We start from the raw sequence: 24869 nt of genomic DNA on the forward strand, positions 1-24869 counted from the left end.
AATGGGAACACTCAACTAGTGGTGATGTCAATTTTTATGTGACATTTTAGGAGTAAAGCAACACTTAGCAGAATTCCAACACAATGCATCATGATTTATTGGTTTATTAATCTGTGTTAGAAATTAGGGCATAGTGACAAAAAAGAAAATTATATCGACAGAAAATATGTCATTTTACATAAGAAAATTTACGTACATACAATATTGTAGAACAAGATAATGTCTGTTTTAATCAGTAGGAAAATGATGTGAATTCAATAAATGATTTGGGGCCATTTGGCTATCTGTTAGGAAAAAAATTGACAGGTATCTAACAACAAAAGATAGATATTAAGATTAAATAAAGAAATGATTTATGGATACATGGAAATACTTGTGATGGCAACACTCCTGGTCGGACACAAATCCTAGAAGCCATAAAATGAAAGGCTGACTCATTTGATTACCTAAGAATTAAAATCTTAAATATGAAAAAAGACCATAAGTAGTTTTTTATAAATGACAAGGCTTCTATTTTAAGATGTCAAGTCAATCACATGTTATGGTCTCCTTGGTGGGTCAAGGCTTTGGAATTTCTGAACTTAAGGTAAAAACTATTCCATAATTATACTGCAACACAAAGAGAGGAAACCTCTTCTGATCAGAAAGTGAGGAATCCTAGCAAATTGAAACAGGCCACAGATGGCAAATGATGTAGTGTGGGCATGTTAATATTGATTCATCAATGAGTGTTTTCAATAATAAGCCAATGACAATCAAAGATGAAAGTGTACAATTCAATATATTTCCTTCTGAAAGAAGTTTCGTAAAAATATTTGTGCATTGTTAAGAAATCTATTCTTCATTCATATCCCAGATGAACTTCAAGGGAAAATCTTTCATCTTCATTTGGAAAATCATGTCAAACTTTTCATTCTGCTCACCAGTCATGTGATTTTTCCAGTCTCCAATCGTACCTGGGAGGAACAGCAAAGAAATTGCTTCAAGGCAGATTCTGGGAGGAGGAGGCATGATGCCTTAGTGCTGGGAGAAACACCATTTTTTGGACATTAATTTTCCTGCCTAGTAAGGCCCCTGTTGCTCCTGCACATGGCAATGGCCCTTTTCTCTCCCACTTTATGGCAAGGGGAAAAGAAAACTCATCATCACAATTAGGTAATTTAAGGTAATTACCTCAAGCCCTGAGCTGTCAGCTACCTGACAAACGAGAAAACTCTTGCAACTTGTTGACTATTTTGTTTCAGGCTAACATGGGCTATTGTAGTTTACAGAAGTCCTTAAAAATTCCAAAAATCAGATATCATTAGACAAGTATTTACTGATGAGGACATGGATGCTCAGAGAGATTTTTAAAATATAGCCCAAGCTCATACAGTTTGGAATGGCCCACCTGTAATTATTCCATCTGTACCCAGTGTAGGTTTACAACAATCTTACTTTAAACTTACAGACACAGAGTTGGGATGGCACGTAGAGGTTGATAGAAGGAGAAGCAAGAAACACTGAATGTAAAATCACGCTAAAGTGTAAACAAAATAATAAACCAGCTTCAATGCTAATGAAACTGAAAACACAAACACAATTTGTGCAGGAGTGGTAAAGCCAGTATAAATGACATTACACTTCATAACATCTAAGAGAAAAGTATGTGCAGAAGAAACAAGGGAATGTGCATCATTTCCGTAAGGAAATTTGGCTTCTCCTATTTGTTGTCTTGGCCATTTCAGTCTCTCGTTTCAGGTGTGTTAAAGATGTGTAACCACAGAAAATTTTCTTTTTTCAAAGAAAAAAAATGCAAGTGCCATGATGATGGCATTGGAGAAGGATTGTAGTATCTACAACATGACAGGATGTGCTGAGGGTAAAGGGAAGGGCATGTCCCCACTTCAGGTTGGCTCCAAGTTACCAGTGTTTCATATTTTTTAGTTGAATGGGTGAAGATGTACAAAGTAGTTAAGTGAAGGAAATATTAATGTATTTAAGCCACTATTGCGATTGGTGTAGAGGCATAAAACATTCTGATTAAGTGTAAAATTTATGTCAATAATTCTGTATTATCGATTTTCCAGGTACTAAGAAGATCATACATTTTAACTTAGAATAATTTATAAAATAATAAAAATATTCTAACATGTTCACATTTATCATTTATATGAAGGAATCATTCATTTAAAAATGCACTCACCAGAGGTATATTGAGATAAAGGAGATATTCCTATACATTTTTATGATGGAAGATTCTTTTGTTACTGGGTAGGACTATTATGTATACTATACTATTATGTGTGTGTGTGTGTGTGTGTGTGTGTATACTATTATATGTATACATAATAGTCCTCCCCAGTAACAAAAGAATAGTAAATATGTGTTGTTAATTCAGTCCTGGACGAGGTTCAGACTAAATCACAGAGATGGAAGAACAGCCAGTGATGGCCAACTGTGCCACCATTAATTCATCATCATGTGCCTAGCCCATTGTACTGGGGGAAAATAGTCTAACACTAAATGAACATCCCTTTTGTGGTAGACATGGTGATAGGCATTGGTAGATTTCCAGGGGCCAAGGAGAAGGCCTTGCAACTTTAGGCTATTCATCCAGACACATTCTGGGACCAAATAATATAGTCTCTTGAAGAGCACCAAGAAGAAATCATGGAAAATCAACTGTGTAGGGAAGGGAACAGGGCCATAGCAGCTCCACATCAGGAAAGCTTAGAAGCTACACTTCGGTACGTTTGTATCACAGTGCAAGATAGCCAAGCATTTATTGTTCAACATCACCTTTGCGAAAGAAATGACCTTTTTTCTGTATCCCAAAAAAGGTCTTGAGTTTATTGTCATAATTGGCTCGTGGGTCATTCTTCATGTTTTCAAATGTGGCCTGTCTCACAACAGCATCCACGTCCTCTTCACTCAATCCTTTCCCCAAAAATTTGCATACTTTTAACACAGAGCCTCTGAGGTCCTGAAATAAATCATAATATGATAAATGATGTACATTATAAGAAAGAAGACACACACAAAAGTCACAGCTAAATATCATTATGGGAGTGAAAAATGTAGGTGCTTAGGATACTTAGAAAAGTGGAGCAGGACCATGAGAAGGTTCTTGCTTATTCCTTCTTGATAAATTAATTCCTCCCTTGTCGACTGTTTTAGAGTGCATATTAGGAACACTCATATTTCATTTTATTTGTGTTGAGTGGGCAAGTATTTGGTGAATAGCTACTATATGTCAGATACTGCCCTAAATGATGGTGCAAGTGAACAGAGGCACAACAGGGAATCAGTTCTGGGAATTCAGTACAAGTACTTACTGGCAAAGAGTAATTATGTAACAGAATTCAGAGAAAGTTCCTCAAAGATGAGAAATTTGTTCTGGGAATTAAACCAAAACCAGGACTTTTTTGATAGACAAACTGAAGATACAGTGTTTAAATCAAAAAAAGAATATCTGCAAAATTGTGGTTGCATGGGAGGTGTGGGATCTCAGGTCACAGGAGTATGAGAATTTGAGTTTCTCTGGGGCTATATGGGAACAGGTCTGGGATGAGAAAGATGGGAGATGAGCCTGTAAGCAATAGAAGGACAATCAACAAAACTAAAAGGCAACCGACAGAATGGGAAAAGATATTTGCAAATGACATATCAGACAAAGGGCTAGTATCCAAAATCTATAAAGAATTCACCAAACTCCACACCCGAAAAACAATCCAGTGAAGAAATGGGCAGAAGACATGAATAGACACTTCTCTAAAGATATCCATGGGGCGCCTGGGTGGCGCAGTCGGTTAAGCGTCCGACTTCAGCCAGGTCACGATCTCGCGGTCCGTGAGTTCGAGCCCCGCGTCAGGCTCTGGGCTGATGGCTCAGAGCCTGGAGCCTGTTTCCGATTCTGTGTCTCCCTCTCTCTCTGCCCCTCCCCCGTTCATGCTCTGTCTCTCTCTGTCCCAAAAATAAATAAACGTTGAAAAAAAAATTTTTAAAAAAAGACATCCAGATGGCCAACAGGCACATGAAAAGATGCTCAATACCACTCCTCATCAGGGAAATACAAATCAAAACCACACTCAGATATCATCTCATGCCAGTCAGTCTGGCTAAAATGAACAAATCAGGAGACTATAGATGCTAGAGAGGATGTGGAGAAACAGAAACCCTCTTGCACTGTTGGTCTTGCACTGTTGGTGGGAATGAAAACTGGTGCAGCCGCTCTGGAAAACAGTGTGGAGGCTCCACAAAAGACTAAAAATAGATCTACCCTATGACCCAACAATAGCACTGCTAGGAATTTACCCAAGGGATACAGGAGTGCTGATACATAGGGGCACATGTACCCCAATGTTTATAGCAGCAGTTTCAACAATAGCCAAATTATGGAAAGAGCCTAAATGTCCATCAACTGACTAATGGGTAAAGAAGATGTGATTTATATATACAATGGAATACTACTTGGCAATGAGAAAGAATGAAATCTGGCCTTTTGTAGCAACGTGGATGGAACTGGCGAGTGTTACGCTAAGTGAAATAAGTCATACAGAGAAAGCCAGATACCATAAGTTTTCACTCTTATGTGGATCCTGAGAAACTTAACAGAAGACCATGGGGGAGGGGAAGGGGGAAAAATTACAGAGAGGGAAGGAGGCAAACCATAAGAGACTCTTAAAAACTGAGAATAAACTGAGGGTTGATGGGGGGTGGGAGGGAGGGGAAAGTGGGTGATGGGCATTGAAGAGGGCACCTGTTGGGATGAGCACTGGGTGTTGTATGGAAACCAATTTGCCCATAAATTTCGTATAAAAAGAAAAAAAGAAGGGCCATATTGTGAAGAAGATTACAAGGCCAGCCAGACACTTGAATCTCTATTTCGTAGGTGATATGCACTCAGCCAGAGAGTCTAGATTTGGTATATGCCCTATGGCAGGAGTAACAGAAGCTAGTGACACTCAGCAGGTGGCAGCCTTTAGGGTCGCCGGCCTTTCAGCTCTTTCTCTTCTTTCCTGCTAAGAGATCCTGGTGGTGTCCTGGCAGCAGTGCCCAGCCACATTCCATAATGATCATTATTAATCCAAATTCCTCGTGGCAATCCCACTGTCTGCTACAAGAGATTAGTTTAGGGTGGTCACATGGCCCAATTTGGGTATGGGTCTGAAAGAGGAAGTCAAACAGAAGTTTCTGAGAGTGAGTTTCCTCATGGAGCAAAGGTGGGAACAAAGCAAGGCAAGAATGCCACTTTTGTCCCCGTTAACACTCTGTCTGCCATGTAAGCTATCATGTGAGGACATGACTTTGGAGCTACAACTGTCCTGCTACCATGAGGGAAACATCGTCATCACACCAAATATGGTACAAAAGAAACACAGAAAACCCTGGGATATTCTTGACATGCATGAGCCAAACACCGAGCATCAGGGTAGCCTGGCTCTGCGTTTTAGTCAGTAAGCAATAGTTTTCTTTTCAGGCACATATAGTTGACTGTACTGGGAGCTGAATTCTTTCCAATCATACACAGGTATTTTCATTTAATTTTCCCTGCATGGTTTAATCATACACAATACAGACAAGATTAAAGTTCCCAAGAAATGTACCTGCAAGTGAGGAACACATATCTACAACATTAGTATAATTAAAAATTGAAGGAAATAGATATAACAATTCACAAAAGAGAAACCAATAATCTGACTCAAAATAATCAAATCATTCACACCAACATACATTAACAGACATCTATTGACACACAGATAAATTTTGAAAAGAAACCTCCAGTGGTAGTTCTAAATGGAAACCTGGTAAAGAAAGCATAGAAGTGATACAGGAAAAATGTCTCCTGGTACACAATCTGGGTTCTCAAATTTGATATCATCCTTTGGGTGTTCTGGGCATAAACAATCAATTCATTCAGCCAGGCTGGCTTACAGCGTCAGTGAAGTCAGTAATGTCACATTTCTCACCTTCTTCGTCTCCTCATACATCAAGAACTGAATGTTGAACAGGCTTTTGTGCTCATACCAACCTTTGATGTGGTCAAACCAAAGACTTCCTACCACTGTGGGAAGAACAGATACATCATTAAGTAAATATGTTGAACACATTGAGAAGAATCTACAGTCCTAGGAGATGCAGGAACCTTTAGTAACAAAGGAGGAAAAGGAACTGTGCTGCTAGATTCCAGATTTCCCCTAGCATCTGGTTGTGGGAGAACCATCCAACTTCCACCAGGAAACAAACATACAGTCAAGGAGAAATTAGTCTCTTAAAAATGCATTTCATATAAATAGAAAATAATCTTGCCATGGGGTTAGAAAAACTGAAAAGGGAAAGGAGGAATGAATCCTCTCCTTACTTCTCCCACTATCCCCAAAGGCACATGGAGGTATTTCCACCCTGCAAGGAGCACGAGAGGTCTCTGAAGAGTCACTTCAGCTCTGCCACAATGCATTGGAGACAATCGTAAGTCTGTTCCAGATCATCACGTTTACTTCTGCAAGCTTTGTTCCTGGTCAAATAGCTGCACTGGCTCCTCAGATAAGAATGTGGTGAGCACCTGTTTTGCTCAATGGATAGAACATGCAACTCTTGACCTCAGAGTTGTGAGCCCCATTCTGGGTGTAGAAATTACTTAAACAATGAATAAAAATTTACTAAAATATTTTTTAAAGGACTCTTGGGAGGAGCCCCTTGAAATATGAAGTGCAAAGCTCCAAACGTACGCTCTCACTGAGCTACTTCTCACTAAGCTAGGACAGAAATCTGTGTGCTAGTGAAATAATCTCTCCATGGTTAGATGTAATTATTCTCTGTTGGTATGACTGTAATCTTGACATTCTGTTGAGAAGGAGAGAGAGTTAGCAATATTTGTACAATGGCTGGACATGGTAAGACAACACTACCAACTGGCTTGATACGTTGATTACTGATCCCCATTCTACTCTATTTAAGCAAACTCTTTCTCTCTGCTAGAGCTTAAAAACTCACCACAGGACACCAAACTTAGTATTTTATGAAATTTTAGTTACCTTCTCCTTCTAGAAATAGTTTCATGAATTCCACAAAGTTATCTGTAGCGGATGCTGTCAGTTTCTTTAAAAAGTGAAAACATGAGCACATAACATCCTTAGGGTTTCTGTATATGTAAATAATCTGGAAAGAAAGGAAGTATTCATTATATCTGATGCTTTCATAATGTCATATTTGTACCCTAATGCCCTCCAACTGAATGAAGCCTGTTAGCTTAACTTTACAGTTTCTAATCATGTCTTGTATATATTCAGCCCTCTTTGTATTTTGCATTTCTCCTCTGCAATGGCTCTCCCTTAATGATTGGGAGACTTAATTATTGGTGACTATCAATTACCTCACATGGTACCTCTTCTTACTCCCCTAGACAGAAACCAACAATATTCTCCTGTCCCTACCTCAACAAGCTAACATATGTGAAAATATCTCATAGCTATACAATTATGGCAATAGGAAAAACTTACTAAGATATTTTCAAATCATCTGTGAAAGTTTAGATTGTATTTCTCTCATCCTTCAGTGCATGGTTCACATAATTCTTATATATCTTCACAGTATAAAGCACAAGTACTTGACCCGTAGTAGTTACTTCTTCAATATTTTTTGCATTGAAGGACTATGAGATTTAACTTTAAAAATGTATATTGTAACCAATCAGAAGCCATAATTTCATAAAGCAGTGAAGCAACCCAAAGACATTAAAAATACAAAGTATTGGGGTGCCTGGGTGGCTCAGTGGGTTAAGCGTCCAACTTCAGCTTAGGTATGATCTCATGGTCCAGGGGTTTGAGCCCTGCATCAGGCTCTGTGCTGACAGCTTAAAGCCTGGAGTCTGCTTTGGATTCTGTGACTCCCTCTCTCTCTGCCCTTCCCCTGACCATGCTCTCTCTATACATAATAAATAGAACAAAATATATAAGGAAACTGGGAAAAGGAGTGGTTTGAAGATAAAATCAAAACTCCTTTTGGTATTGGAGCCCATATTTGGATAATACCTATATAGAAATATATTTGACATCTCTATAGATATAGAGTTATTAAATACTTTACATCAATCTAGAATTAAAGGGAGAAATCAACTATACATACATTGTATTTAACTTACGTGATTAGATAATCTAACTGAGGGATTAACTATAGAGGGAGAATAGGAGAAGGCCAGGCCGAAAATCTGGGAATCATCAGCTCTCAGAGGTTGGACAGAGAAGGAGAAGCCAGTAAAGAGGAAGGAGCAGAGTCTCAAAATGTAATTGTATAAGTTAGAAAAGATCTCGCGTAACATTTCCTAAATAGTAAAAGCATCAACTTTTCTCACAAAAAGCCAAAGCCCAAGACGAGAGTGCAACAGGTTAGGTTAACTCATCATCTCGATGTGGTCATGGACTGAGTCTCCTACTTTTCCATTATGACATGCTAACCCTTCTTTATGTCCCACACGGCTGCCACTTTTCATCCCCATGGTCAATTAAAATAATGAAGAAACCTTCTTTCAGAGGACACGAAAGAAACTTCTTCTTTGCTTGTGTTGTTGTTCATAAGCTTGTCACTTACCTGTGCCTTAAAAATTAATGGCAAGATGCCTGGTACCAAGCCCTGCTTTTGCACCAACCAAATTTTACCACTCTAACCATCAGACCAGAAGCATATACAGGATACAAGTCCAAACAAAATGAGAGCTCTGCTGAAATGAAATATGAAGAGAGGGAAAGATTTTTGGGTAGAATCTCCTCTAAGTGTCCACTGAGATAATATGATACCACGAATGTGGTGTCTGGAACAGCGGGAAAAGAAAATGTTTAAAGACGTAGAAAGCGATCAACTATGTCAGATGCCAGTGATAGGCCAAGTAAAGTGATCAAGAAATGATCCCCCCTTTTCAAAACTATAATAATAAGGGACGTTGGCATTCGGGATTCAGTGAAAGCGCGGAGAAGGAGGCTAAACGCTTTTAAGAAGTTTATCTCAAACAGAAAATGAAAGGCAGAAAATGAAAATTGAAATGGAGCAAGACAAGTTTTATTTTACTGTTAAAAAATGCCACGTGAAAACTTCATTATGGACCAAACAGAATGATCCAATCAGCATAAGGAAATTGGTAATGAATGAAAAAAAGGAAATTATATTGTTTAAGGAAAGTCTTTGAGAGTAGAACAAGTTTCTCAACAGTGGCACCATGGACATTTCCCCCAGATAACGGTCTGTGGTTGGGACTACCGTAAGCATCACGGGACACTTAACAGCATCCCAGGCCTCAACCCACTATAACTAGCAGCACCACCACCATAACCAAAAATGCCTCAAATATGCTAAATATCCTGTGGGGAATACGCAGAGCTGAGAGCTGATGATTCCCAGATGTGGGCCTGGCCCGACTCCCATTTGCGAAACAGTGGAACAGACAAAAGGGATCCAAAAAGGGATCCAGACCATGAATGGAGGGGCAGATATATAATAAGAACAAAACTGTGTACATATCCCACCTTTTCCTCTTAAGGAGGGACAGCAGTGAGGGGAGGTTTTGCATGTGGAGGGCACCTACCGTTAATGGTTTACTTGGAGTCTTTTACTGGGATAGGTGGAGCAGAATGCTGCTGAGGTTTGAGAAGATAAAGAAAGTATGAAAAGTCAGTATGGAAAGGGGGGGAAAGCAAAACATTTTTAAAAAGTAAAGTGTGAGAATTGTGGCCATAAATGTAAAGAAAGACACAATTTTTAACGGTTTTGATTTTTTCTGACCACACTACCAGATTCATGAATATAGGTACTAATATAAAACAATTGTGTTTCAGCGGAATTAAGGGTTGGCAACAAATCATAACAGTTGAATTAGCAAAAGAATTTAGACAAAAAGGATTTGAATTTAAAATGTAGAGTCTCTGGTGGGCAAGGAGCAATTGAGGACACGCGTATATATGAGAGTGAGTGTGGGGAATAGGAATGGGGAGGGGGCTGGAGAAATGAATGTGCTGACACATCACTGCACGGAACACCTGAAAAGAGCAGGAGGAAAAGGAGACAGCACTCAGATAATAAGGTGCTTGAAGCAAAGCTCCGCATTAGGGCAATTACTGGTGATCCCTTTTGTCATTCATTCAACTCTAATGCCTTCTGGACAGGGTTCTATGCACTGCAAACTCCATCTGTCTCAAGGGTTTTACACTGTGGCCAGAGACATAGACAATAAATAAACAGGTAAGTATGTATTACATCAGAAAGCAAAAACAGTCATAGACAGAGGCAGGTGCATAACACGTGGGTTGCAGAAGAGGGTTACTGAGGTTGGTGGAGGAAAAGTGGCTGGAGTTTAAATCAACCGGAGAGGCCTGGCAGGGCTAGGGTCTGGGAGGCCAGTGCAGAGCCTGACGGGTCAACCTGAAGGAGGCAATCCCACACTTGTGTGGACCTGACAGGAAGTGACTCCTTCATGTTGATCCTTTGAGTGCAGTTGGCCTCACTCCTATCTGGCCAGCCAGAGACAATGTACATCAACTTTGAAATAATCCCGAGTCAGAGGAGTGGAGGTAGAGAGGGAGAAAATGAGTCAAGAGTTGAAATTATCAGTGGGTGGAGGTGACTGATACTGGGAGAGACAGAAAAATCACTCAGTAGATACAAATGATTCTCTCTGAGCTTCCCTCAGATTTCCAATGAACTCGGTACATTTACAGAGAAAGCAGGCAAAACAGGTTGGAAGCGTCAGAAGGAAGTGAGGAGAGCATACAGAAAAAAGAAAAAGGAATTGTTGGCAGTTTATATACACATGGTAATATAGCTAACAAATGAGAGGGTATATAATATATAATGTACATGATATTATAATATACTCTATGAAGTAAATTAAATACACTCCTATATAGTCTCATTTTCCAATGGTTGTGTTCCATATGTGATCAGAAAACAAAGGGTGGAAGATAAAATCAGATACTGGAAGATAAGAACACAAAAGTCTGGTGAAAATTAACGCATGACAAATACCACATTTGCTAACACCTGGACGAGTGCAGCATCAATGTAATGAATAGAAATGAAATAATGAAAAAGCAGTTGTCTTTCAGCAGCCATAGTCTATTTTCCTACTTTGGCTTTTTTGTTCTTTAGCCCCTTGGGAACCAAGTAGTATGGGATGTGGGTAACGAAGAGACGAGGAGATGGCTTTTCAGCCAAATTCACTTTTTGACGGGAGTACTCAATAAACGGGATGCGTTCAACTGTTTCCAGATCCCCAATGCCTTTGCGATGTTCTTCAAAATAAATCAAGCATAATATCTGCTGAAACCAGACAGTACCTGTAAAAGAAATAATTTTGTTTTAATGATGCGAAAATTTATCCAAAAAGTATATAGATGTGTCATCAGTTTTTTAATCAGAGGTTGTTATTATAATACGTACAAAGGTAATTTTGTCTCAATGGAATTTTTAATATATAAAGGGTGCAGTGTGGGTAAAGACAAACATACGTTGCCTTTGCTTTTCCTTATAAGGAGATTCTACATGTGAAACTCCATGGGCATTTGTCCCACAAATTTTTCTTGAGTCTTCTGTACTTTCTTCTGCTTCATATATGGGAATTTTAAATTATCTTCTATGCCTGCCTCAAGATGTCCTTCCCCAACCCCACTCCTAGGACGTTAGCTAATATAGAGAAAAAAATTTGGCATTTTACTGATAGAGTCACTTTCCATCTTTCCCCCGTTCCCTATGTCTCTTACTGTGCCCATGATGTCACTTCGGGAAATAGTGTTCATTATAAATCCCTAAAGGAGGCCCTGTGATCCACATGGAGACAGGAAGAAAAAGATTAGACCTTTTGCTGTAAGTGGGATGTGACAAATTCTAAGGATGACTATTTCTCCCAATTCCAATTAGAGTGGACATATGTCACAGAATACACGGGTGTACTGCCTACTCTAGATTCCTTCCCTTCATTTTGCATGCTTCATATATGGGAATATTAAGAGTTAAAACACACCTTCTGTAAGGTCATGCTTCTCATATATACAGGCAATGCTTCAAAAACCTACCCCAACAAGAAGTCACATGTCCCAGAAAGGTTCAAATCAACATCTTAAATGAGAAAGTACATTGGCCCCTCATCAATTCCCATCCTATAATTCCTTTCTGAGACCACCCTATCACCCTGCCTGTGAAGCAGCAGCACCTGGTCCGCAAGATCATTGTTAAGAATACATGCCTTGCTGTCAGGTGGTATGCACCTTTTCTGGAGCATGATGGGTATAAATCCTCCAGTGTTGCCCAGGGAAGACCAAGATCATGTGTGCTTACATGTTACCACAGCTGATGTTCAAACACAATGAAAATTCATTGTTATGAAGCTCTAAAAGGGTTTCTTACATTCTCCAACCTTTCCCAGATAAGAAGTACTGCTTCTGCATCAGGTATCACAGCTTCAGGGGTGCCGAGGAATTACCAAACATGACCTTAATGGGTCACAAGTCTGCAGAAATTTAAGACTATGAGGACTGGAAGAACGTGTTCCCCAGGCAAAATAGGCTGTATTTTTCCTGTCTTTGTCCTCTCTCCTGCTTCTGCTTCCATATCCACTCCCGTATCACAGCCTATCTTTCTCGTTTTCTCTTTTCTTTCTTTCCTCCTTCGTTCCTTCCTTCCCTCCTTTCTTTCTTTCTTCTTTCTTTCTTTCTTTCTTCCATTCTTTCTTCTTCTTTCTTTCTTTCTTTCTCCTTCTTGCCTTTTTGGATGTCAGAGGTTAATGTAAATTGATATTTATCATTTTCTGCAGTCATGCTATACTAACATCACTGATTCACTGCAGGCACTCCAAGATCTATTAATTCCTTATATTCACATTTCCTGCTTCCATTCCTACCCCTACTTCCACCACAGACAAGAAGACTTTAGGGTTTAAAGTATATTCTTTCTTGGAAGATGTTCTTTTGAAACATGTATTGTTGTATGTGCTTGATTTTTAATCCATGCACGTCATTTCTTACGGTTTGTCACTGTGAGCTGTGGTTTAACATTCCTTTACATGCTACTGCTGATCCGTTGCACCTAACAGATGCTGTCTGTGTTTCAGGGTGTGCATTCATGCACTGACCTGTCTAATTTCCCCCAATGGACAGCACACCCCAAACAACAAACACTGCCACATACACCCTCACTCATTTTGCCTATGAACCCATATGAGATATTCTTGGAGACATATACTCAGGAGCAAAATTGCCTGGTATGTCTGTATTTCAGTTGATCAGATAGTGCCAGACTGCTCCCCAGAGAATGGCTGCTTCAGTCTGCTCTCCCAGCAGTATCATGCTAAAGCATGCAGATGTGTGTGTACTCCTTGTCAGCATTCAGGGTTTCTGACCTTTCTAATTGCTGTCAGTGTACTAGATATAAAGGAAGTGACTATTGTGTACCTGCTTTGTGTTTTTTGTTGGTATTGGTGGAGAGTGGTTTCCTTCGGTAAATTTTCAGCTCATCTCTTTGGCTCTTTTTATAAGTAGATCACTGTTCTCTTCCAGTTGATCTGTATATATAGCTAATATATTCTAGGTATTATTATTTTTAATTATAGTCATTGCCAGTAGTTCCTCTCTTTCAGACCCTATTAACTTTGCCTAGGGAACTCACTGTTAAGCAAAGCCCAAAAATCTTAATTTTGATGTAACTGAATTTATCAAACTTTTACCTGTATATTTTTCTTTGGACATTTGTGTAGAACCTCTTGACCACTCCTTAGTTACAATGATTTTTCTACAATATTTTTAATAGAAATAGTTGTATAATTTTACCTTTAATATTAGTGTCTTGAATACACTTAGAGTTTACTCTTTTATGTGCTGTTCGATTCCAGGTGAACTTCCTGCATATAGTGACACAGATTTCCTGGGACCAAATATACTATCTTTTCCCCATTAATAAATGCACCTTACTTAAATTTATATTGAGTTCTGTTATACACATGGAATTGTTTTTTTAGGTCTTTCCTGTTCTTCTGGGTTATTTGTTCTTGTCTAAATGCTATGATGTGCTTCCTAAGGATGGCTTTGTAAAGAATGAACAAATTAAGTATGTAGATATATGGTATAGTATAAGGTGATATGTGTTATATTATGGAGGGAAAATAAAGCAGCAAAGAAGAGCGTGAGAATTTTGAGTGAGGCTGCATTTTTAAATATGACCATCCAGAATGCCTTAATGATAATATAAGTTTAAAATAAGGACCCAAAGGAAGGGAGTAAACCATGCACATATCAGATAGAAGAGCATCAAGGGAAAAAGATTCTGTGAGTGCAAAGAGCCAGAGATAGGAACATGTCTGTTAAATTGAGGTAGAGCAAGAGAATCAGTGTTTACTGGGGAAAAAAATATTAAAAACATTTTTTTCTAACAAATATTTTAAGAATTAGTAACAATCCTTCACAGACTCTTCCAAAAATAAAAAAAGTGGGGACACTTCCCAATTCATTTTACAAGGCTAACATTACCCAGATAAGTACCAGAAAAGACACTAGAAGAAAGGAATGTCACAAGCCATCAGTCTTGATGAATATAGATGCAAAAAATCCCCAATAAAATATTAGCAAATTGAATTCAACAACACATTAAAAGGATCATACACCATGATCAAATACAATTCATTCCAGGGATGCAAGGATGGTTCAACATCCACAAATAGAATAGTTTGATAATGCATTAAAAAATGAAGCATAGGGTTAGGAGGGAAGATGGCGGCGTAGGAGGACGCTGGGCTCACCGTGCGTCCTGCTGATCACTTAGATTCCACCTACACCTGCCTAAATAACCCAGAAAACAGCCAGAGGATTAGCAGAACGGAGTCGCCAGACCCAAGCGCAGACGAGAGGCCCACGGAAGAGGGTAGGAAGGGCGGCGAGGCGGTGTGCGCTCCACGGACTGGCGGGAGGGAGCCGGGGTGGAGGGGCGGCTCGCCGGCCAAGCAGAGCGCCCGAGTCTGGCTGGCAAAAGCGGAGGGGCCGGACGGACTGTGTTCCGACAGCAAGCGCGACTTAGCGTCTGAAAGGTCATAAGTTAACAGCTCTGCTCAGAGAGCGGGAAGGCTGGAGGACAAAGGGAGGGAGAGCTGCTGAGCCCCCGGACGACAGAGCTCAGTTTGGTGGGGAACAAAGGCGCTCGCCAGCGCCATCTCCCCCGCCCATCCCCCAGCCAAAATCCCAAAGGGAACCGGTTCCTGCCAGGGAAATTGCTCGCTCAGCGCGAACACCCAACTCTGTGCTTCTGCAGAGCCAAACCTCCGGCAGCAGATCTGACTCCCTCCCGCTGCCACAGGGCCCCTCCTGAAGTGGATCACCTAAGGAGAAGCGAGCTAAGCCTGCCCCCCTGCCTCTGTGCACCTTGCCTACCCACCCCAGCTAATACGCCAGATCCCCAGCATCACAAGCCTGGCAGTGTGCAAGTAGCCCAGACGGGCCACACCACCCCACAGTGAATCCCGCCCCTAGGAGAGGGGAAGAGAAGGCACACACCAGTCTGACTGTGGCCCCAGCGGTGGGCTGGGGGCAGACATCAGGTCGGACTGCGGCACCGCCCACCAACTCCAGTTATACACCACAGCACAGGGGAAGTGCCCTGCAGGCCCTCACCACACCAGGGACTATCCAAAATGACCAAGCGGAAGAATTCCCCTCAGAAGAATCTCCAGGAAATAACAACAGCTAATGAGCTGATCAAAAAGGATTTAAATAATATAACAGAAAGTGAATTTAGAATAATAGTCATAAAATTAATCGCTGGGCTGGAAAACAGTATACAGGACAGCAGAGAATCTCTTGCTACAGAGATCAAGGGACTAAGGAACAGTCACGAGGAGCTGAAAAACGCTTTAAATGAAATGCAAAACAAAATGGAAACCACCACAGCTCGGATGGAAGAGGCAGAGGAGAGAATAGGTGAACTAGAAGATAAAGTTATGGAAAAAGAGGAAGCTGAGAAAAAGAGAGATAAAACAATCCAGGAGTATGAGGGGAAAATTAGAGAACTAAGTGATACACTAAAAAGAAATAATATACGCATAATTGGTATCCCAGAGGAGGAAGAGAGAGGGAAAGGTGCTGAAGGTGTACTTGAAGAAATAATAGCTGAGAACTTCCCTGAACTGGGGAAGGAAAAAGGCATTGAAATCCAAGAGGCACAGAGAACTCCCTTCAGACGTAACTTGAATCGATCTTCTGCACGACATATCATAGTGAAACTGGCAAAATACAAGGATAAAGAGAAAATTCTGAAAGCAGCAAGGGGTAAACGTGCCCTCACATATAAAGGGAGACCTATAAGACTCGTGACTGATCTCTCTTTTGAAACTTGGCAGGCCAGAAAGAATTGGCACGAGATTTTCAGTGTGCTAGACAGAAAAAATATGCAGCCAAGAATCCTTTATCCAGCAAGTCTGTCATTTAGAATAGAAGGAGAGATAAAGGTCTTCCCAAACAAACAAAAACTGAAGGAATTTGTCACCACTAAACCAGCCCTACAAGAGATCCTAAGGGGGACCCTGTGAGACAAAGTACCAGAGACATCACTACAAGCATAAAACATACAGACATCACAATGACTCTAAACCCGTATCTTTCTATAATAACACTGAATGTAAATGGATTAAATGCGCCAACCAAAAGACATAGGGTATCAGAATGGATAAAAAAGCAAGACCCATCTATTTGCTGTCTACAAGAGACTCATTTTAGACCTGAGGACACCTTTAGATTGAGAGTGAGGGGATGGAGAACTATTTATCATGCTACTGGAAGCCAAAGAAAGCTGGAGTAGCCATACTTATATCAGACAAACTAGACTTTAAATTAAAGGCTGTAACAAGAGATGAAGAAGGACATTATATAATAGTTACAGGGTCTATCCATCAGGAAGAGCTAACAATTATAAATGTCTATGCGCCGAATACCGGAGCCCCCAAATATATAAAACAATTACTCATAAACAGAAGCAACCTTATTGATAAGAATGTGGTAATTGCAGGGGACTTTAACACCCCACTTACAGAAATGGATAGATCATCTAGACACACGGTCAATAAAGAAACAAGGGCCCTGAATGAGACATTGGATCAGATGGACTTGACAGATATATTTAGAACTCTGCATCCCAAAACAACAGAATATACTTTCTTCTCGAGTGCACATGGAACATTCTCCAAGATAGATCATATACTGGGTCACAAAACAGCCCTTCATAAGTTTACAAGAATTGAAATTATACCATGCATACTTTCAGACCACAATGCTATGAAGCTTGAAATCAACCACAGGAAAAAGTCTGGAAAACCTCCAAAAGCATGGAGGTTAAAGAACACCCTACTAACGAATGAGTGAGTCAACCAGGCAATTAGAGAAGAAATTAAAAAATATATGGAAACAAACGAAAATGAAAATACAACAATCCAAACGCTTTGGGACGCAGCGAAGGCAGTCCTGAGAGGAAAATACATTGCAATCCAGGCCTATCTCAAGAAACAAGAAAAATCCCAAATACAAAATCTAACAGCACACCTAAAGGAAATAGAAGCAGAACAGCAAAGGCAGCCTAAACCCAGCAGAAGAAGAGAAATAATAAAGATCAGAGCAGAAATAAACAATATAGAATCTAAAAGAACTGTAGAGCAGATCAATGAAACCAAGAGTTGGTTTTTTGAAAAAATAAACAAAATTGACAAACCTCTAGCCAGGCTTCTCAAAAAGAAAAGGGAGATGACCCATATAGATAAAATCATGAATGAAAATGGAATTATTACAACCAATCCCTCAGAGATACAAACAATTATCAGGGAATACTACGAAAAATTATATGCCAACAAATTGGACAACCTGGAAGAAATGGACACATTCCTGAACACCCACACTCTTCCAAAACTCAATCAGGAGGAAAGAGAAAGCTTAAACAGACCCATAACCAGCGAAGAAATTGAATCGGTTATCAAAAATCTCCCAACAAATAAGAGTCCAGGACCAGATGGCTTCCCAGGGGAGTTCTACCAGACGTTTAAAGCAGAGATAATACCTATCCTTCTCAAGCTATTCCAAGAAATAGAAAGGGAAGGAAAACTTCCAGACTCATTCTATGAAGCCAGTATTACTTTGATTCCTAAACCAGACAGAGACCCAGTGAAAAAAAGAGAACTACAGGCCAATATCCCTGATGAATATGGATGCCAAAATTCTCAATAAGATACTAGCAAATCGAATTCAACAGCATATAAAAAGAATTCTTCACCATGATCAAGTGGGATTCATCCCTGGGATGCAGGGCTGGTTCAACATTCGCAAATCAATCAACGTGATACATCACATTAACAAAAAAAAAAAGAGAAGAACCATATGATCCTGTCAATCGATGCAGAAAAGGCCTTTGACAAAATCCAGCACCCTTTCTTAATAAAAACCCTTGAGAAAGTCGGGATAGAAGGAACATACTTAAAGATCATAAAAGCCATTTATGAAAAGCCCACAGCTAACATCATCCTCAACGGGGAAAAACTGAGAGCTTTTTCCCTGAGATCAGGAACACGACAGGGATGCCCACTCTCACCGCTGTTGTTTAACATAGTGCTGGAAGTTCTAGCATCAGCAATCAGACAACAAAAGGAAATCAAAGGCATCAAAATTGGCAAAGATGAAGTCAAGCTTTCGCTTTTTGCAGATGACATGATATTATACATGGAAAATCCGATAGACTCCACCAAAAGTCTGCTAGAACTGATACATGAATTCAGCAAAGTTGCAGGATACAAAATCAATGTCCAGAAATCAGTTGCATTCTTATACACTAACAACGAAGCAACAGAAAGACAAATAAAGAAACCGATCCCATTCACAATTGCACCAAGAAGCATAAAATACCTAGGAATAAATCTAACCAAAGATGTAAAGGATCTGTATGCTGAAAACTATAGAAAGCTTATGAAGGTAATTGAAGAAGATTTAAAGAAATGGAAAGACATTCCCTGCTCATGGATTGGAAAAATAAATATTGTCAAAATGTCAATACTACCCAAAGCTATCTACACATTCAATGCAATCCCAATCAAAATTGCACCAGCATTCTTCTCAAAACTAGAACAAGCAATCCTAAAATTCATATGGAACCACAAAAGGCCCCGAATAGCCAAAGGAATTTTGAAGAAGAAGACCAAAGCAGGAGGCATCACAATCCCAGACTTTAGCCTCTACTACAAAGCTGTAATCATCAAGACAGCATGGTATTGGCACAAAAACAGACACACAGACCAATGGAATAGAATAGAAACCCCAGAACTAGACCCACAAACGTATGGCCAGCTCATCTTTGACAAAGCAGGAAAGAACATCCAATGGAAAAAAGACAGCCTCTTTAACAAATGGTGCTGGGAGAACTGGACAGCAACATGCAGAAGGTTGAAACTAGACCACTTTCTCACACCATTTACAAAAATAAACTCAAAATGGATAAAGGACCTAAATGTGAGACAGGAAACCATCAAAACCTTAGAGGAGAAAGCAGGAAAAGATCTCTCTGACCTCAGCCGTAGCAATCTCTTACTCGACACATCCCCAAAGGCAAGGGAATTAAAAGCAAAAGTGAATTACTGGGACCTTATGAAGATAAAAAGCTTCTGCACAGCAAAGGAAACAACCAACAAAACTAAAAGGCAACCAACGGAATGGGAAAAGATATTTGCAAATGACATATCGGACAAAGGGCTAGTATCTAAAATCTATAAAGAGCTCACCAAACTCCACACCCGAAAAACAAATAACCCAGTGAAGAAATGGGCAGAAAACATGAATAGACACTTCTCTAAAGAAGACATCCGGATGGCCAACAGGCACATGAAAAGATGTTCAGCGTCGCTCCTTATCAGGGAAATACAAATCAAAACCACACTCAGGTATCACCTCACGCCAGTCAGAGTGGCCAAAATGAACAAATCAGGAGACTATAGATGCTGGAGAGGATGTGGAGAAACGGGAACCCTCTTGCACTGTTGGTGGGAATGCAAATTGGTGCAGCCGCTCTGGAAAGCAGTGTGGAGGTTCCTCAGAAAATTAAAAATAGACCTACCCTATGACCCAGCAATAGCACTGCTAGGAATTTACCCAAGGGATACAGGAGTACTGATGCATAGGGGCACTTGTACCCCAATGTTCATAGCAGCGCTCTCAACAATAGCCAAATTATGGAAAGAGCCGAAATGTCCATCAACTGATGAATGGATAAAGAAATTGTGGTTCATATACACAATGGAGTACTACGTGGCAATGAGAAAGAATGAAATATGGCCCTTTGTAGCAACGTGGATGGAACTGGAGAGTGTAATGATAAGTGAAATAAGCCATACAGAGAAAGACAGATACCATATGGTTTCACTCTTATGTGGATCCTGAGAAACTCAACAGGAACCCATGGGGGAGGGGAAGGAAAAAAAAAAAAAGACGTTAGAGTGGAAGAGAGCCAAAGCATAAGAGACTGTTAAAAACTGAGAACAAACTGAGGGTTGATGGGGGGTGGGAGGGAGGGGAGGGTGGGTGATGGGTATTGAGGAGGGCACCTTTTGGGATGAGCACTGGGTGTTGTATGGAAACCAATTTGTCAATAAATTTCATATATATAAAAAAATAAATAAATAAAATAAAACAAAAAAAATATTAAAAAAATAAAAACTTTTTTTCCCAAAAAAAAGAAGCATAAAAACCATATTATCATCTCCATAAATACAGAAAAAATTCAACAGAATTGAATATTGTTCATCATAAAAATTCTCAACAAAATGTAGAAGGAACATAACTCAATATATTAAATGCCATTTATGACAAGATCATAACTAACATCTTTCTCAATAGTAAGAATTTCAGTTTTCCATCTAAGATCATAACCAGGGCATCTAAAGTAATGACCAAGATCAGACACTTCTCACTAGTTTTACTGGAAATCCTAGCCAGAGCACTTAGACAAGAAAGAGAAACAAAAGGCATCTAAGTTGCGGAGGAAGAAGTAAAAGTGTCTTTATTTGTAGATGATATTATATATCAAAAACCCTAAACATGTCACCAAAAATTCTGTTAGAACTAATCATTTGAATTCAGTGAACTTGCAAGATATGAATCAGCATACAAATATAACTTGTATTTCTATAAGCTAACAATAAACTATCAGAAAGAGAAATTAAGAAAACAATCCCATTTATGATAGCATCAAAAAGGAGAAAATATATAGGAATAAATTTACCTATGGAGGTAGAAGACTTACACATTGGATATTGTAAAGTACTGATAGAAGGAACTGAAAAAAAAATACAAATATATAGAAAGACATTCCTGTTCATGGGTTGGAAGAACTAATATTGTTAAAATCCCATACTACACAAAGCAGTCAGCAGATTCAATGCAACCTTCATCAAAATTATCATGACATTTTTCACAGAAATAAAACAAATAACCATAAAATTTTTTTGCACCCTATAAGACCCTGTGTAGCCAAAGCAATCTTTATAAAATACAACTGAGCTAAAGGCATCACATTTATTAGTTTCAAATAATATTAAAAATTTATAGTAATCAAAACATTATGGTATTGGCATAAAAACAGATGCATAGATCAGCAGAGCAAGAGAGTGAGCCCCAAATTAAACATGTATAATCAACTAATTTCTGACAAAGGAGCAAAAAATATAGGGTGGACTCTTCAATAAATGATATTGGGAAAACTGGACTGGCATAGGCAAAAGAAGAATATGAACCACTCCCTCAAACCATACACAAAGTTAACTCAAAATGGATTAAACCCTGAATGTAAGACCTGAAACAACAAAACTCCTATAAGAAAACAAGGGCAGTAGTGCCCCAAAATTCATGCTGGCAATGATATTTTGGGACATGACACCAAAAGCAAATGCAGCAAAAACAAAATAAGTAAGTGGGAGTATATCAGACTGAAAAGTTTCTGTACAGCAAAGAGCCCAAACAAAATGAAAAGGCATATTGAATGGAATAAAATATTTGGAAATCATATTTCTCATAATAGGTAATATCAAACCATATAGAGAACTCATACAACACAGCAGCAAAAAACATTCCCCCCAATCCCATTAAAACACAGGTAGAGAATACCCCACATCATGGTACTAGGCACCTTCAACCCATGGTCTTTGAAGGTGAGAATGAAAGGGTCCAGGCAAGATGTAGAGAAACTTATTAATCCAGTGATTTCCCTCTTCATTCTCAGCAGTATATCTTCTATCTATACCTGGCTATGGAAGGGACCCCCCTACTGCGGGATCAATGGGATATACCTGTGGCTCGGCCTCCCTAATGTCATTCACATTCAATGGGGATGAGGCCGGACAGTGGCTCATAGAGCTGAGTATGAGCCCTAGCTGTGGGCTAGAAATGTCCTTAATAAACATCCTTATTTTTCAAAAAATAAAAATAAAAAAATAAAACACAGGTAGAGAATGTAAATAGATGTATGTGTAGGCCCACACACACAAAATGTATGTATATATTCTACACATATATATGAGTGGTATCAAAAATAAGACCCAAAGTATTTGGGGAATGATCATAATTAGTATAAGTTCAATTTCCTCTTTCTCAGGTACTTGGTCATTAAATACAGCTTCAAGTATGTCCCAAGAAGCTGCCTAAATGGCAAATATTCCTGTGTCCTTTCCCAGCCCACTTCAGCAACTCAGTGTTTGATAGGGTTTCGTCAATCTCTCTCCTTCTTCATTATGCCCATTTCCCTTGCCCACATGAGAAATTACTTATATCCAGTAGATTGACTATATATGCAAATAGAATATGCTCCTAAAAAAAACAGTGCTCCCATATTACAGAAATATCATTTTATTAATTATATTAGCTGTTGGAATACAGGACTCACCAGATTTGGGGTATGTGATTATGAAGACATCATCATCTCTGATTTCAAAATCATCTAAATTTTCTAAAATTTCAAGATTAAGTTGAGTATTTGCAAAATAACATCCTTTAAATTTGATTAAAAAATTGTTTGTATGTTCCATATTTCCGTTGCCTGCAGAATACAGATAAATTATTTGAGAGAAATTTAGTAGAATGTTATAGTCTTCCCTTCTGTATCTTTCCTTTTTAACAAACACAAACACTGAAAACCTGTTGGCTCTGAAAGCTATTTGCCTGGATTCTGGATGTGTGGAATTTGGGGAATGCCCAAGAGACTTCTATTTATGGGCTAGCTCTTGGTTTTATTTGTGCATGCTCCATTCATGTAGGTATGGGGAAAGTAGCTTAAGAGTAATTATTGTAATATTTCTAAAAACTGATGCTCTTAATCAGAAATCTTATGTATATTTGAACAGAAAATGTATATACAAATAGGATTTAAGTGGGCTTCAAAAACACTTGGCTATCAGACCAACCACATAGTCCTTTATCAGCTGGCCTTTTTCCCCCCCTGTAAATGAACTACATTCACTTGCTTAGGTCTTAGTAGGTTCATAAAAGATTTCTTTTATATAATTTCTCGGTAGGCATTATCTGTTTATAGTAATCTTGGTACCTTTGAATTTAACTTTCTTTTTTTTTCTTTTTTTTAACTTGTGACATCTTTAAAGTTATTGGGGTAGTACCAGCATGAATGGTCACAGACATGAGTCTATTCCGGGAAGCCTGAGACATTGCGTGTGAGCAATTAAATTGTCCATAATGATAATATGGACAATGGCACAAAGGAAAAGCATGAAAGAAAACATTTAAATAATGGATCACATGTAGAAAGTACAAACCAAGACTTGTGAGTCGTCATTTAGGTACATATTTTGCCTTTCATTATTATCTGTCACTAACTATATGGAAAAACGCATTTTGATATGAGAACTCTGGGTTTCAGTTTTCTTGGAGGTACTTCCAGATGACTCTGAAGTGTCCTATTCCTAGTTCTCAAAATAGTTGATCATAGCAGTAGCTGACAAAATAAGAGCTTAGAATTGCATAATTTGAAAACAATTCCAGAAAGCCAGAGCCAAGGGTCATTATAGAAAAATGGAAATAAGCATGTTTTTTATTTTGTTAATGTTTATTTATTTTGGAGAGAGAGAGACTCTTGAATACAGAGAACAAACTGAGGGTTGATGGGGGTGAGGGAGAGGGGAAACTGGGTGATGGACATTGAGGAGGGCACTTGTTGGGATGAGCACTGGGTGTTGTATGGAAGCCAATTTGACAATAAATTATGTTTTAAAAAACATTAAACCAGCATAGAATCACAAAGATAAAAAAGAAAATACAGGGGCGCCTGGGTGGCTCAGTCGGTTGGGCGTCCGACTTCGGCTCAGGTCATGATCTCACAGTCCGTAAGTGTGAGCCCCGCATCGGGCTCTGTGCTGACAGCTCAGAGCCTGGAGCCTGTTTCAGATTCTGTGTCTCCCTCTCTCTCTGACCCTCCCCCATTCATGCTCTGTCTCTCTCTGTCTCAAAAATAAATACACGTAAATAACTTTGTACATCATAAAGACTCAATCACATGGTTGAGGTTGAGTAAACACAAAGAATATGTGCTCTTCACATGTTCCTGTCAATCGTCTTTGTCTTCTTTGAATTCCCAATGCTTTCAGCCCCTTCCCTTTAGCTCAGGATAATATATAAACCTCAGTTGTGGGACTGTATTTGACTCTTCCTGTTATATGGGGCTGCCATATGTAGGTAATTACATTCGTTTTTTTCTCCTGTTAATCTGTCTTATTTCAACTTAATTACTATATCAGCCAAAGAACATAGAAAGAAAATGGAAAAGGTTTTCACCCTCGATCAAAAATGCAACTACTCACCAATAAGAGCTTGTTGAAATGAAGACTGAACTTCTGACAT

The 24869-nt window shown here is 39.2% G+C and overlaps 1 protein-coding gene across 1 annotated transcript; it reads right to left on the reverse strand.

Moving 5' to 3' along the window:
• Positions 1 to 834: 834 nt before the first annotated feature.
• LOC124528062 (amine sulfotransferase-like) lies at positions 835 to 24869 on the reverse strand. Its single transcript, XM_047101393.1, has 7 exons — positions 24830 to 24869; positions 22906 to 23058; positions 11095 to 11303; positions 7017 to 7140; positions 5952 to 6046; positions 2782 to 2965; positions 835 to 956 (listed from the first exon to the last, which is right to left on the reverse strand). The coding sequence occupies exons 1-7, from the start codon at positions 24867 to 24869 to the stop codon at positions 835 to 837; spliced, it is 927 nt and encodes a 308-aa protein (XP_046957349.1).

The sequence above is a fragment of the Lynx rufus genome, unplaced genomic scaffold, assembly GCF_022079265.1.
Source record: "Lynx rufus isolate CCGP_SWC_20201006 ecotype Redwood Valley unplaced genomic scaffold, mLynRuf1.p SCAF_6, whole genome shotgun sequence".
NCBI lineage: Eukaryota > Metazoa > Chordata > Mammalia > Carnivora > Felidae > Lynx > Lynx rufus.